General features: G+C 35.6%; 1 protein-coding gene across 5 annotated transcripts; it reads left to right on the top strand.

Moving 5' to 3' along the window:
- Positions 1–5,365: 5,365 nt before the first annotated feature.
- Positions 5,366–12,017, top strand: LOC149923052 (inositol polyphosphate-4-phosphatase type I A). 5 transcript variants are annotated; one of them, XM_090163083.1, is made up of 22 exons: positions 5,366–5,647; positions 5,715–5,919; positions 5,978–6,065; positions 6,126–6,341; positions 6,402–6,449; positions 6,518–6,636; positions 6,702–6,815; positions 6,894–6,973; positions 7,037–7,169; positions 7,223–7,422; positions 7,488–7,545; positions 7,657–7,867; positions 7,937–8,051; positions 8,114–8,291; positions 8,367–8,732; positions 8,803–9,072; positions 9,141–9,382; positions 9,446–9,586; positions 9,648–9,763; positions 9,834–9,925; positions 9,992–10,146; positions 10,892–12,017. In XM_090163083.1, the coding sequence occupies exons 2-22, from the start codon at positions 5,737–5,739 to the stop codon at positions 11,022–11,024; spliced, it is 3,258 nt and encodes a 1,085-aa protein (XP_090019209.1). In that variant the 5' UTR covers positions 5,366–5,647; positions 5,715–5,736; the 3' UTR covers positions 11,025–12,017. The 5 variants fall into 5 exon arrangements, with proteins under 5 accessions (XP_090019209.1, XP_090019206.1, XP_090019208.1 ...); XM_090163080.1 differs by having other exon boundaries at positions 7,488–7,563; positions 8,367–8,741; XM_090163082.1 differs by having other exon boundaries at positions 5,975–6,065; positions 8,367–8,741.
- The last annotated feature ends 2,223 nt before the right edge of the window (positions 12,018–14,240 follow it).

Below are 14,240 nucleotides of genomic sequence, written 5' to 3'. Positions count from 1 at the left end.
ATTCTTATTTTTTAAATACTTGTTTCGCGAAATACTGAAATCCGACGATTTTATTGGACCTCTAGATTAATATTCCCAACTCAATGGTTGCTCCTAGGTGGCAGGACGTATCTGTATTGGAAAGTACATACTACGAGGCGAGCGCACTCGCCTCACTGGTCTAGATTATGCCATGGTATGTCCAAATAGTCTAGGGCAGCGTTCAGAAACGCTCATCGGTGAGTCCGCTGAGTCACCGCTGACACCGGTGTTTTACTGAACGGCATTTTAATATCGGGTATTGACGTCACGATAGTCATCGGTGAGACACCGAAGTCACCGAAAGAGATAGTCGGTTTTTTCGATGACCGACGTCATTACTGACGTAAAACTATTATTAATGCTACGCTATTTTAAACAAGTTGGCAAGCCAAAATATACCTCTCCTCGGTAGAATTGTCCCTAGTGGTGTTAATTTCTCGAGATAACCCTTAAAGATATATCTCCGCAATTTAGAGTTATTTGTTAAAAATATTAACCCATTTCTATCCCGCCCGGTATAAAATTTTAATTATAATTAAAATAATTGAGACGAAACAACCAATTTTAATTTATTCAGAATATCATAAGTTAAGTAGTTACAACAGTAAGTTAGACGTACTATAACAATGCACAATTGAATTAAACCCTTTTACAGAACAAGTTTATCAGTTAAATATAATACGAAGCAAATTTTAATGAAAGAAATATCTACAGAGGCTTTTTGGAATTACTCGCTTACGAAATACTTGCCGCATCTTTAACGCTCATTTTATTTCAACACTCGCCCTTGATGAAGATACCGTAGATATCTGGTAGTGGACGACTAACAGAACTATATATAGGTCGTTAAGAAAGTGGACCACCCACAGGGTCTACCCTTTAGCCCTCTAATCTCGGCTGACTGCGCTAAAACAAGATTTAACCTTTAAAAAATAACAGATTAGGCCTTCATAAATTCATTAATAAAAAAAGACTTTATTACCTATTATGCTTACGATGCCTGTCTTAATTTCAGTGAATCTAAGCAGCTATCGGTGGTTCTGTGGTAGAGCGCTCGACTGCCAAGCCGAATGGTCTGGGTTCGAAACTTGGGTGGCGCATTTGTTTTTAATCAATAGAGAAACGCTAAATTAGAATTTCTTCGATGCAATAATTTCAATTTCAATTCTATTTCAATTAAACCAAAATTTCGTACTCTATTAAATACGCTTCCGATAAAGCTGAAGGTCTAATTTTCAATAAGGCGTAACAAGTGTCGGTGGTTCTGTGGTAGAACGTCCGCCTGTCAATCAGGAGGTCTCGGGTTCAAATCCCGCCCGATGCGATCGCAAATTGATACTAAGACGAATACCGTGTACAACTGGTGGAAACCCTACCATTGGACGTTGAGAGGTAGCATTACACTCAGCACTCGGTCCGTCCCAAAGTCATTAAGAAGAAGTTGGAGAGAAAACGCCCATATAAACACAACAGACTCAACATGCACATCCATCAGAACACAAACACAACAAATTCAACACTCACAACCTACGTATAAACACTACAAAAACGTAATACACCAAACCGTCACGACGGTGAGCGAAAAAACACCATCCAAACCAAACCGCAAATGCATCCGTTAACGCTCACCGTCACACGGTGGTTTTGCCAACCCTTTGAGAAACTGCGTACGCAGTGATTACACTTTGCACCGACAGACAGACACACCCACAGACCCACCCACAGACAGACACGGTCGTTGTATGTTCCCTCGGAGAGGTAACAAGTTGGCAAGCCAAAATATACCTCTCCTCGGAAGCATTGTCCCTAGTGGTAATAATTTCTCGAGATGACCCTCAAAGTTATATCTCCCCAATTCAGAGTTATTTACTAATAACGTAATCCCGGTTCAATCCCGCCCGGTATAAAATTTTAATTTGAATTAAAATAATTGAGACGAAACAACCGAGATTAATTTATTCAGAATATTATAAATTAAGTAGTTACAACAGTGAGTTAGACGTACTAAAACAATGCACAATTGACTTTAACCCTATTTACGGTACAAGTTTAGCAGTTAAAAATAATACGAAGCCAATTTTAATGAAAGAAATATCTACAGAGGGTATTTGTATTTTTGTCGCTTACGAAATACTTGCCGCATAGTTAACGCTCATTTTATTTCAACTATCGCCCGATCAAGATACCGTAGATATCTGGTAGTGGACGACTCGTAGACTGTCGGAACCTGTTGACGTTGTGACACATACCGCATGAAAAAGACCAAAACTGTCCAATTTCCCATATCATATAATGACTCGCACACCCAGGATATCAATGACTGCATTAGGAATCGTAGATATCCAAATATCCACACCAACAAAAAACTTATTAACAAGAAGCGAAAAACTTACCATTCACAAAGCACAGAAAGCCACTTGACTAAACGTATATCAATAAATGACCGTAGAGGGAATAGTTAGGGTTCTTTATAAATAAACACAAACGAACCCAATTGATGAACTGCATTAAACATCTTAATCAGCCGAGAAAACGTTTAAAATAAATTACGACCGAGTTGAAAACCAGACCAACTCGATATGTTGTTAATAAATGAATTATTAAGCTTGAAAACCAATACGCTAAACCTAATAGATAAGAATATACGACTGAAAAAAACTAAATAAATTACAAAAAACTAACGGGTTCTACCCTTTATCTTATCTGCTGACTGCGCTAAAACAAGATTTGACCATTAAATTTTTTGAAAATGCGACGTATACACTTTGAAGGTTCCGTCAAAAATTATCCTTTCCCAAACGTAAAGGTTCTCAAAACATTAATACACAAAAAATAAGTAAAAAGGTTCCTCCAAAAAATGAACCATTTTGCGGAAGAAGTAAATAATTTTAAAAGAATAAAAGATAAAACAAATATACAACCGCAAAAATAAAACGTCAAATAATAGAAGAAACAATCTTAAACTCCATTCATTAAAAAAACACTAAACAAAAGTACCAAATTGAAATAAAGCAACTTATTATATTAAACAAGATTAAGTCTTTATAATTTTTTCGTAAAAAAACCACATTAGGCCTTCACAATTTCATTCGTAAAAAAATTCAGGACTTTGTTAACTATAATGCTTACAATGAGTGTCTTATTTGCAGTGTAGCTTGAAGTTATCGTTGGTTCTATGGTAGAGCGCTCGACTGCCTAACTGAACGGCCCGGGTTCGAAACCTGGGTGACGCATTTGTTTTTAATCAAATGAGAAATCGCTAAATTAGAATTTCTTCGATGCAATAATTTCAATTTCAATTCTATTTCAATTAAACCAAAATTTCGTACTCTATTAAATACGCTTCCGATAAAGCTGAAGGTCTAATTTTCAATAAGGCGTAACAAGTGTCGGTGGTTCTGTGGTAGAACGTCCGCCTGTCAATCAGGAGGTCTCGGGTTCAAATCCCGCCCGATGCGATCGCAAATTGATACTAAGACGAATACCGTGTACAACTGGTGGAAACCCTGCCATTGGACGTTGAGAGGTAGCATTACACTCAGCACTCGGTCCGTCCCAAAGTCATTAAGAAGAAGTTGGAGAGATAACGCCCATATAACACAACAGACTCAACATGCACAACCATCAGAACACAAACACAACAAATTCAACACTCACAACCTACGCATAAACATTACAAAAACGTAATACACCAAACCGTCACGACGGTGAGCGAAAAAACACCATCCAAACCAAACCGCAAATGCATTCGTTAACGCTCACCGTCACACGGTGGTTTTGCCAACCCTTTGAGAAACTGCGTACGCAGTGATTACACTTTGCACCGAAAATGCGAACGCGTTCGCAGTCCTGACAGACAGACCCACCCACAGACCCACCCACAGACGAACCCACAGACCCACCCACAGACCCACAGACAGACACGGTCGTTGTATAACCCCTCCTAGGGGACTTTGTCCCCTCGGAGAGGTAAAAACACCGATGACTGAATAAAAGCGTTCAGCAACTTACGACGTAATTATGACGAAAAAGCTCATCGGTGGAAAATATAAATCCATCGGTTTTTTTTCCGTTGACTGTTTCTGAACGTACCCAAGATATTATGGAATCACCCTCCCAAAATGGTTTCTTCCACTCTATACATCTACTTCATAGTTATCCTGTGCCCAAACAATTCCTTCCTATAAACGTCAAGATAACTTGCAAGTTTAAATTTTCGTCACTTGTGACCTTCGTTTTCGTCACGCAGAAAAGAACGCTAGGTTTTTTTACTAACTTAGTGCCCTCTGGCGGTAGAAATTTGATGAAAATACCAAATAATTAGATAAATTTGGAATAAATTCGACAAAATCAAATTAAATTTTTTAAATAGAATAGTCGGTTTTTCAAAGTTCACTATTTGGTATTCTAGAATTTTAAAAACTAGAATTCGATTTGCCGGTGCGAATAGTTTAAACTAAAAATTACCAAATAATTTGGTCAAATCGAATAATGACGAATACTTTGCACAGTCTTAGATTCAACACGAGAAATGACCATTTTCCAGCGTTAGTTAGTTCAAAGATAATTTAAACTCGTACCCTAGATTCGAAATCACTCTCTCGCTTGTTGCCGATAGCGCTTACCCACTTCCCGCTGGAACTCAGAAAAAATTCGCTCCATGGTTTGCGCCTTACCGCAACCGATGGAGCCCTTTTTCTGAGGTCACGTGCCGGAAAAGGGTAAACGCATCGTAAAAAACCGTCAATAGGCCAAAACTATTCGCTCGCTTTGGGACGAAAAGAGTACACCTTTTACCCCAAACTACCAACTTCTTCCATAGAATAACAGCCAAACTGTATTTTGAAGTTGCTCGCTGTTTCCTAAAAAATACTCCAGAACTAGCGAATAGTTTTCGCCTACTAGTGGGAAAGCTCTCAGTATTCGAATCTAGGGTACGAGTTAATAAATTATCTTTGCTTAGTTCCATGCAGACTTGGAAATAGCGAGAGTCTCGGGGCCAATGGCTCTTAAAAAAAAATCAGGTGGCCCTTAAAATAAATCATTCGAAAGGGGTTGTGAGCCACCGGGGCTCCCAAATTAAATAAAAAATATATGTTACAAATATCATGGACATTTCTGGAAATTATTTTTTTACGGTGGTTCTGAACCCCCCCTTGCCCTCAATAAAAATAAAGTTATGGGGGGTCGGGAGCCCGTAGGACCCCTGTTAAAAATATCACTATTTCCAAGTCTGGTTCCATGATTTTCGTTCTTGAGCTTCTCATGCACTATCGCCATCTGGGGAAATTGTCCCCTTTATTATACTCCATAAAAAAAAACAAAGTTTAGTATAAAATGTGGATGTAATTTTGAACGGCGAAATTTTTACTTTACTAATATCGAAAATAAGTACGTTTATGAAATATAGTACGTTCCACTGAGAATTAAAAAATACTTTACCGTTAACCGAATATTCACTATCTATTTAAGTAACGATATTTGTTAAGATTAAACCGTACTTTATTTATAAGCCTCGGTTCAATGTTTTGGAGAAAACAAACTAGTCAGGTGTCGTATCCCTTGGGAAATTTGGGTACCAGAAGGTTTCTAAACATTTACATAAGTTTCAAAAGTATTGAGATGGGTAATTACATTTTTGTAGCTCTTCACATAGTACTTTCTGTTTTCCAATATTGATTTCATTGCTGCAGTTATCACATAAATTGAGGAAGAATGAGATTTAATAATAAGGAGCTTATAGCCGTTGCTGCTCAACCTTCCTACAAATTTGATAAAGAGGGTGTTCTACTCTTGAGAGAGAAACAGGAAGGTTTATTTAGAAGATCAGATGTGTTCCAAGAAAAATGGTTCAGATTACGGGGAAATTTACTTTTTTACTATAAAAATAAAGACCAGGTAATAGAGACTTTTTTTTATATCTTTAAAACATAATTTTAAAACTTTTTTAAAGCAGTACTCTGAGCCTGCTGGGGTTATAGTATTGGAGGACTGTTCCGTTACGTTAGATAGTAGTACTGAAGTTCCTTTTTCATTTACGTTAGGTTTGTTGTTTTTATTAATAAATAAACTTTACGGATTGTAAACTATTATGATTTTTAAAGTTTTTGATGGGGATGAAAATGGTCAACAACTTGCTGCTTTCTCCGAAACTGAGAGAGAGTTGTGGATTCAAGCCTTGCACATGGCTAGCTACGAGTTTATGCGCTCCCAGCTTTTATCGTTAAAAGAAAAATTAGAAACTAAAATAAATCAGGCGAGGTTATGCTCCAAGGAACGAGCCAAAACCTTACAGTGTGGTGGAATTCAAGATATGGATGGTATGATGTTCAATTTATAATATATTAAAAGGGAATTAAGCAAATAATTTAATATTATAGATCATACTGATCCCTTAGTTGACGAGCCTAATTTAGAATTGTGCCTAGGTATGTTTTTATCCGACAAATGGTCTGATTTTATATGAAATTAAAATATCTGGTCATATGTTATGTAGCTTGTGATAACCTACAATGCGATGCGGATGGTCAACCTCCCAGCCCCATCGTTTATATTTATACTCTTACACCTCCTTCCATAGAATGGACAAAATTTGCTCACACTGAAGTAGTTCAGGTTGATATTGTTATCTTGGAAATTTCTCATTGCCAATTGACTCTAATAAATATATTTTTTTGTAGAAATGTAGTAATCCTACCTTTTCTACCACTGTTGGTTTTTTAAAAAGTCAAATACACATGTCAACACGAGTGAAATTGTCTGTTTACCATGTTCGTGAAAGGGTTACAGCCACTGTAAGTTTTCTTTGAGATGGGAAAAATTTCAAATCGTTAATTCTTTATTAAAATTTAATGTTTTTTACTATTTTATAGAAAATTTTGTTGGGAGAGTCGGTATTTACAGTCGGAACTTTATTGCAAATCAAAAATAGTTTTATGAGACTTACTCTAATGTATGCATGTTAGATTTTCTTTTTAATACAAAACATTAATTAATAAAATGAAGTGTTTTTAAGATCTCCCGATTGTCGTAGCATGGGGTTTATATCTGTCATGGCTTGCGAGCTAAAATCAGAAGCACCTGCTGCATTTATGACTAGTAGACAAACCAAATCCGCTTCTCCACAAGATGGGAGCATTTGGTTAAAGGTAATACGTTGAAACAGTTAAAACATGCGTTTATTAATTTATTTCTTTATCAGATTGATAGACCCAGAAGTTACTCCCTGCCTTCGTGTCTATCATCTCGGGCTAATTGTCCGCTCTACGCCTACCTGAAAATACTCTACCACAATTTGTGTTCCCAAACATATAGATTCCATACTGGCTTAGGGGCTGAGGTCAGGGTTCATGAAATAATGGCCGAACCCCGACTAACGTTTCTTGTTCCTCAACTTTTATTGTAAGTTATTTTGCCTGAAATTTAGTCATCAGAGGCGCTTTTAATAAGAATAAAATAACCTACAGGAATTTGTGGATTAAGGAAGAGCAAAAGTTGGTGGATGTTTTACTTAATTTAGGACAAGTAATTATATTTGAAAAAGTTCAGGAAATATCTGTTTTATTTGGTGTTTTCTTTCGATGGTAAATAGCTCGTAACTTTCTGAGCAACATTTGCTTTTATCATTTCGTTTAGCTCCGACCGGAATGGCATAATAACCACGCAATGGCTGTAGATCGGCATTTGCAGCTTATTAATCGTTATCGAGAGTCATTGGAGGCAATATTGAAAAAGAAAAATTGTTACCTGAAAAAATCTAGTCAAAAAGCTGATTTGTTGCTTGATTTTGTACCTGTCAATCTTCATTTACAACGGTTATGGGCCCAAAATGTCACAACTAGAAAAAGTTAGTGTTTTTATTAATCATATATTACCATAAATGGTTCACAGCATTAATTCACCTCAATTTGATTAGCTGGGGTCCATGATATGATAACAGTTGGTGCCTTTACCGCCTATTCCCACGACTACAAACACGGCGGGCTTTTAAGGCTCTTGACGCAGTTGAAAACCACATTTCCCATATGCAAGTCAGTATTTATACACAATTCATTTGTTTTTAATTTTGTTAACATCTTTTGAATTTTCCAAGTAATGGTCTGCCAACTGGAGTTTTGGGTCCAGATCCTTTATCGAGAGCTGTTGAAGCCATAATAAGGGTTGAGCAGCTGCAGTCAGATATGGAGGTTGATTTGCAACAAATGCTTCATTTCTGTTCTCAAAGATCAGCTTCAGATATGCAAACTGTTGTGAATTCGCTTAGTAGCAAGGTTAGTGCCTTAAATATGGCATATAAATATTTTTTCTTTAAATTAAAAAACCATTTTCATTTGTAATTCTTATAGGCAAAACAACTGACTTTGGTTTGTAGCGCTGGTTTAGTTGAGGAAGCATTATTAGCTTGGGAGGAAGTTAGGCCACCCGAAATGGTGGCACCTCCGCGTCAAAATCTAGCGCCTTTATCAAATATGTTTGGTGCCTTGGGTCAATCTTTAGACAATATGGAAAAATCTTTGTATGTTGGTGAAAAATTCCTGAATGGTTCGACCAAAATTGAACAATTTGATGAACAGAAAATGATTCGTAAATTTGAGGAGGGTAGCATTCCAATAAAAAAGTGTGTCACAAATTCGCCAGATCACATTTGTAAAACTTCCTTAGCCGATTGTCTTCCGTCTCCCGTTGGTTCTCCTGAAGAATTTGAACCTCTTGTACATACCGTAATTTCAATGATCCTTTCCAAATTGGATTTAAAAGAATAATTATGGCTATCCCTTTTAGGATTTAACTCATTTGAATATCAAAGCGAGCATAATGTGCATGTCGAGTAAAATTCAAAACCTTACGCTCCAACAACAACAGCATCCTAATGTTCAAAGCTGTTGGGTTGCTGAACTGGTACCCAGTGTTCGCAAACTACGGCAAGCCATGCAGGGTCTCTGTCGTTCTGCTAAACTAACCTATGGCCTTCTCGCTCTTAAAGAATTACCCCAACATTCCACAATTAGTCAGGAAATAAGACATCGTAGAGACGCTGTTTTCTCGCAAGCTGTAATTTAATATCCTCTATCAAATGTTTTAACTTATCCAGAATGTATTTTAACATATTTTTATTAAAGTTAACATCAGTCGTAACTGGAATAATGACGTTGCTCTGGTGTCGCCCACCAGATCCATTTTTATTGGAACAAATTATAGCTGCGGGTCTACTTATTGAATTCGAAGGTCTTTTAAGTTGCTATGGTGATAATACAGGCATGTTGGAAGACTTTGTTGTGGCTATTGATGACCTTAATCGAACAAATTTTTGGTTGGAATCGAGTACCAGTAAATTACCACAGCCAAGAGTTGAAGGAAATAGGTACCTCTTATTCCCCTCGCATATTATAAAAATGTTCTTTTCTGAGTACTTTTGTCCTTACAGGTTATTTTTATCCGTTGTAATACCTGCTCCTGAACCCCTGATGTCTATGCTCTCTGATGCCTATTCCAAAAGCTGCCGATTCACAGCTAGTTGTATGTTATTTAATATTGGTATTAACGAGAAAGCAACTTTAGCCGAAAAGTATGTGTGAACGTAGGTTATCATTGATAACAAAATTAAACTTAAATTCTGCATGAAATAGATTTGGGGATGTTTCTTTGCAAGAGAAAATTAATTCCAACAGTTTAAACCATTTGAGAGAATATTTCCGAAGAGTCTCCAGGTGTTCGATGAATTCCAAAATGGGCAAAATAAATGGTCAGTATTAGTTGTTCATTCTGAAACTCTTATTTAAAATGTCAGAGCGTAAAATTCCATAAATTTTCAGCTTCATCAGTTTCAAATTTACTGGATAAGTTACAAATGGAAATTAACTCTAAAAAGTGTAAAAATGTGGAAATTTTACACCTAGCAGCCGAGGTATTGGAAAGTCACATTATAGACATATTATTTAGTTTTTGAAATTTTTATTCCAATCTTTTAAAGATATGTCGGAGATTGGGTGGTATTCGTTTCACAAGCTGTAAGAGTGCCAAAGATAGAACGGCAATGTCGGTTACTCTAGAACAAGCCATTTTCTTACAAAAGTGCTTTCACTTGAACAATAAAGAAATGCTTCGAGCCTTGGAATGCATGAGAAGGTATTTTCTTCAGTTATATAAAGGGTGTCCACTGAAAAACGTTCTTTTTTTAAATTTCAAATTTCTATAGAACATTCCTCCTGCAGGGGGACATTTAATAGTGTAAAATTGAATGGCCTTGAACCATGTCTTAAAGGTCATTCCAAAAGTTTTTGCTTGCCAATATTAGTTCAAATAACTTTGATTTGACTAAGTTTGACCATCAAAAGCCGATAAATTGAAGGTTAATGAATTCAGTGTTTGATAATAAAATAATCTGATTAGTTTTAATGTGACTAAATCAAATAAACACTCAATAGTTTACAATGGTTCTATTATGCCACCGCCGGCTATGATACACGCTTGTGTTGTTCAATATGTTAATTGAAATGTCATCATGACAACCAATCTTACAGAAATCCAGTTCAATTCATTAACCTTCAATTTATCTGCTTCTGATTGGTCAAATTTGGTCTAATCAAGGTTATTTGAACTAATAATATGGCGAGTAACAACTTTCTAATTGGAACCAAATCCGTAAACCCAATGGTTCTCGAGTTAGTTTTTGAATGACCTTGAAGACATGGTTCAATTTTATACTTGTAAATGCCCCCCCCCCCCCCCTGCAGGAGGAATTTTCCATAGATATTTGAAATTAAAAAAACACTTTTTCAGTTATTTATAATTTTTCGTTTTTGGTGGACACCCTGTATAACTATTATATAAACACATTCTGAATATAAAAATAAAATTTTCTCGTTTATAGCGAAGGTACAAGGCGTGAGAACACTTATAAAAATGTCGGCGTAAGGAAATACGCTTTTAACGGTTTGCAGTTGATGGCTTTGCCAAAAATGTATCGACCTCCGATTGGTACTTATGGAAATGTTCAAACTTAAAAGAAAAAAATATTGAAAAAAGAAAGTTTTGGTTTTAGCAAAAATTTTATATATATATCCTCTTATATAACGAAAAATTTATCAATACTTTTATTAACGAAACTATAAAACACCATAACGATAATACTCTCTACAAAAACTACAATTTTTAGTCATATTTTAGTTTGGGCTGCAGTAGCGAAACAAATTTTAATATTCTGGTATACCGAAATACCCCTGCCATAATAATAAATAACTTATATTTAAGCTATATAATCAGAAGTAAATGAACCGAAGTTATTGGAATTTACCTAAAAACTGGGAGGCATTTTCCTTATGAAAATCTAGTTAAAACGAAGCTGATGTGCAGCCCCATCTTCTCCCACAATAAATTGCACTAGAGAATTGTGGGTACTATATTCCCTATGTAAACGTTGAATATAATTCTGTGATTTAAGTGCACCCTTTAAAAATTACGTGAAAAATTGTGAGTGCGTGTTTCTAAATTATGTAAAGACAGGCAAGCATCATTTCAATATCACGTGTTATCTTATCCATTGAAATGTAACTTAAGCCTAACAATGGGTAACATCAGTACAGTGCTTAACTGTTTACTCAGAGAGACGGTAGGTGGCGATAGTAAAACTTAGGCTCGATAGCCACTTAGCGCATGAAATTTTAAAGGATGCTTTAAACTATGGTTCCATAAGGAAAATGTCTCTAACGTGGCCAATATAGCGATCTGATAACTTCGGTTAATTTACTTCTGATATAATTACAACATAATTCTATGTAGAAAGTACCTAGTATTATGTTTTCTTATTAAATTTATCTAGTCATTTTTTTGTTAATTAATAGCATCGCCTGTCTTAAATTATTTTTCAACTTAAATCAAAAATAAATTTAATAAGCTGTTATTAACATGTTTTTATTTGTTTAAGGCGTCGTTGTATTAATATTGTTAAACCATTCACATTTATTATTAAGTGAAATAAAAGCACGAATTTTAGTTTATTTCTGTATGAAAATTCATTTAGGGGTAATAAGTTTATTGGTAAATCAAAATCCATCAAATTATGATGCTTTATTTAGTTTGGGTTGTTTTCGAGCTTATTAAAAACAACTGGTTGAGTAGGTATTGATCTTTGTTTCAAACTAGATATCAAAATCAAGGGTGGTGATTATATAGGCAATTGATTTAAAGGGTTGAATTTGTTGAGTGCTGATAATTGCAAAATTTTCAAAGGAAATGTTTCTTACAATACCAATAAAATATTCTACGAAATCCTAATTTATCTGAACAAGATAGTAAGATAAGGGGTTTAAAATCAATTTAAAACCCTAGTGTGTCAATTACTTGTGACAGAAAAGATTATATTTCCATTTATTTGGAAATACCATCTTTTTAAATTGTAACTGATGAAAATGAACTTGATGCCTGTCGAATTGACCTTATAAACATAATTTTTCTTTTAAAACCACAACCTAAACTTGCGCAAGTTCGACTATTCCTCAAGGTTTTGATTGTGTAATACTAAGCTATATAGAGTAGTATAGGTCTGTAGCTTTGGCAGTTTTTTATCTATATGAAAATTCATGGTGACGTCGACATTACTCTATAGCCTGTTTTATGAGAAGACTTTTTCTAAAAATGAATATCCGATTTGTTTGTTTTATTTGAAATAACTTTTCCTGTTTATAAACATATTACGTCATAAAAAAGAGAAATTGCTTAGCCTAGATATAAAGCCATTGACGTTTTATTTTTAAGGGATAGAAATTGTGAGGTGATGAAAATAATTCTAGGATGAGACAAATAAGTGTTATATGAGAGTCGGGCATCGCCAAACAAAAGTCAACGAAGTTTGGGGAAATGGCGAAAGTTGGAAAGGGGTAAGCCACTCGATCCCGCTCTTGACTTCTTCAGACTGATCTATCTGACCTCTACAGACGTCTCTTGGCGTTTATAAATACGAATTTCTTTCACAAACATATATTTGAGCTATTCCTAAAATAAACTACGCTCTTTGTGAGAAGACATTTTGAAACCTTTTTGGAGCATATCTAATGCGTCTACCACGCCAGAACCCGAGCCCCAGAATAAATATAAAAAATCATTTTTCATGTTTTGGTTCCGACGAATCTCTGCGTTGACTGGTTGGGTTTTTTTCCACATTGGCTTTTCGTACAAGCATTTCATTCATCGGATCCCAGTGGGCTTCGATCCAATATTAAAGGGACCTGTCTTCCCGTCTCCTCGCGAAAAAATTACTTCTTCTCCAGAAACTAGGAAAACTAGCGGCTCGTCTGAACTACGCGATACTATTTGGGAAGTTCCTTTCCGAAATCCCCGATATCACGTTTCTGTTGCTTTTAATTTACGCGTATATGATTATTTATTCGCCATCATTGCCCCAGTTTATAATTAATCTCAGGGGCGCGTCCGATTTCATATATAAGGGGTTAATTGTATTTTAGTAAACTGTATTGTTATCCCCTAATTTTACTATCAAAGGATTAGGTAAAGTTTTATAATTTTAGGGTTTTTCATTTATCCTTCTCGAGCGCTCGAAACTGATCTGCCGATTTCTTCTGATCGACGGACTAAGATCACGCAAGGAGCCTCGGATCAACTTTGTTTCGCGTCTGCTTTTCGTATCGGGAAAAATATCAGATACATACTTTTTACTTGAAGCTATATTTCTAATTCATATAATCACAGTCATTATAAAACGCTTGTAAAGAAAAACTTTAAGTATATTTTTTAATATAATGCGCTTAAAAACTTGGCAAACTGAATTCCGGAGAAATTCTGAAACTCGAAATGACCATTTTATAAGAACGCCTACGAGTGTTGGTTATACCTTGAAATTATCCTCAAAATAAAAAAATTATCTACCATCTAGTCTTCCATATTTGGTTTAGCTCGAGGATTAGCGTGTTTCAGTACTATGTTATTTCGCGTTCTTCTTACATAATTCCATATTGGGAATATAGACTATTCAAAAAGGGCACTTTAAAATCGTGAGAGGATGGGGGTATCCATTAAAAATAGATTTTGCGGTAACCTCCCCTTTTTCCCCATCGTTGTTTTGTTGAATATTATAAAAAGTAATGACCTTTAATTACTGTAATCTATGAGCATTTTCTTTGCAAGGGTTGAGTCGGTAGCAACGGCAGTTACTAAGAGCGAGCCAAATAAGAAGGGAAAATAGAAAGAAAATAAGTTTGTAAGGA

The sequence above is a fragment of the Leiobunum rupestre genome, chromosome 11 (genome assembly GCF_980474605.1).
Source record: "Leiobunum rupestre chromosome 11, qqLeiRupe1.1.hap1, whole genome shotgun sequence".
Classification (NCBI taxonomy): Eukaryota; Metazoa; Arthropoda; class Arachnida; order Opiliones; family Sclerosomatidae; genus Leiobunum; species Leiobunum rupestre.
Note: the sequence above shows the minus strand (reverse complement) of the source record. Positions and strands in the feature narration are given on the sequence as shown.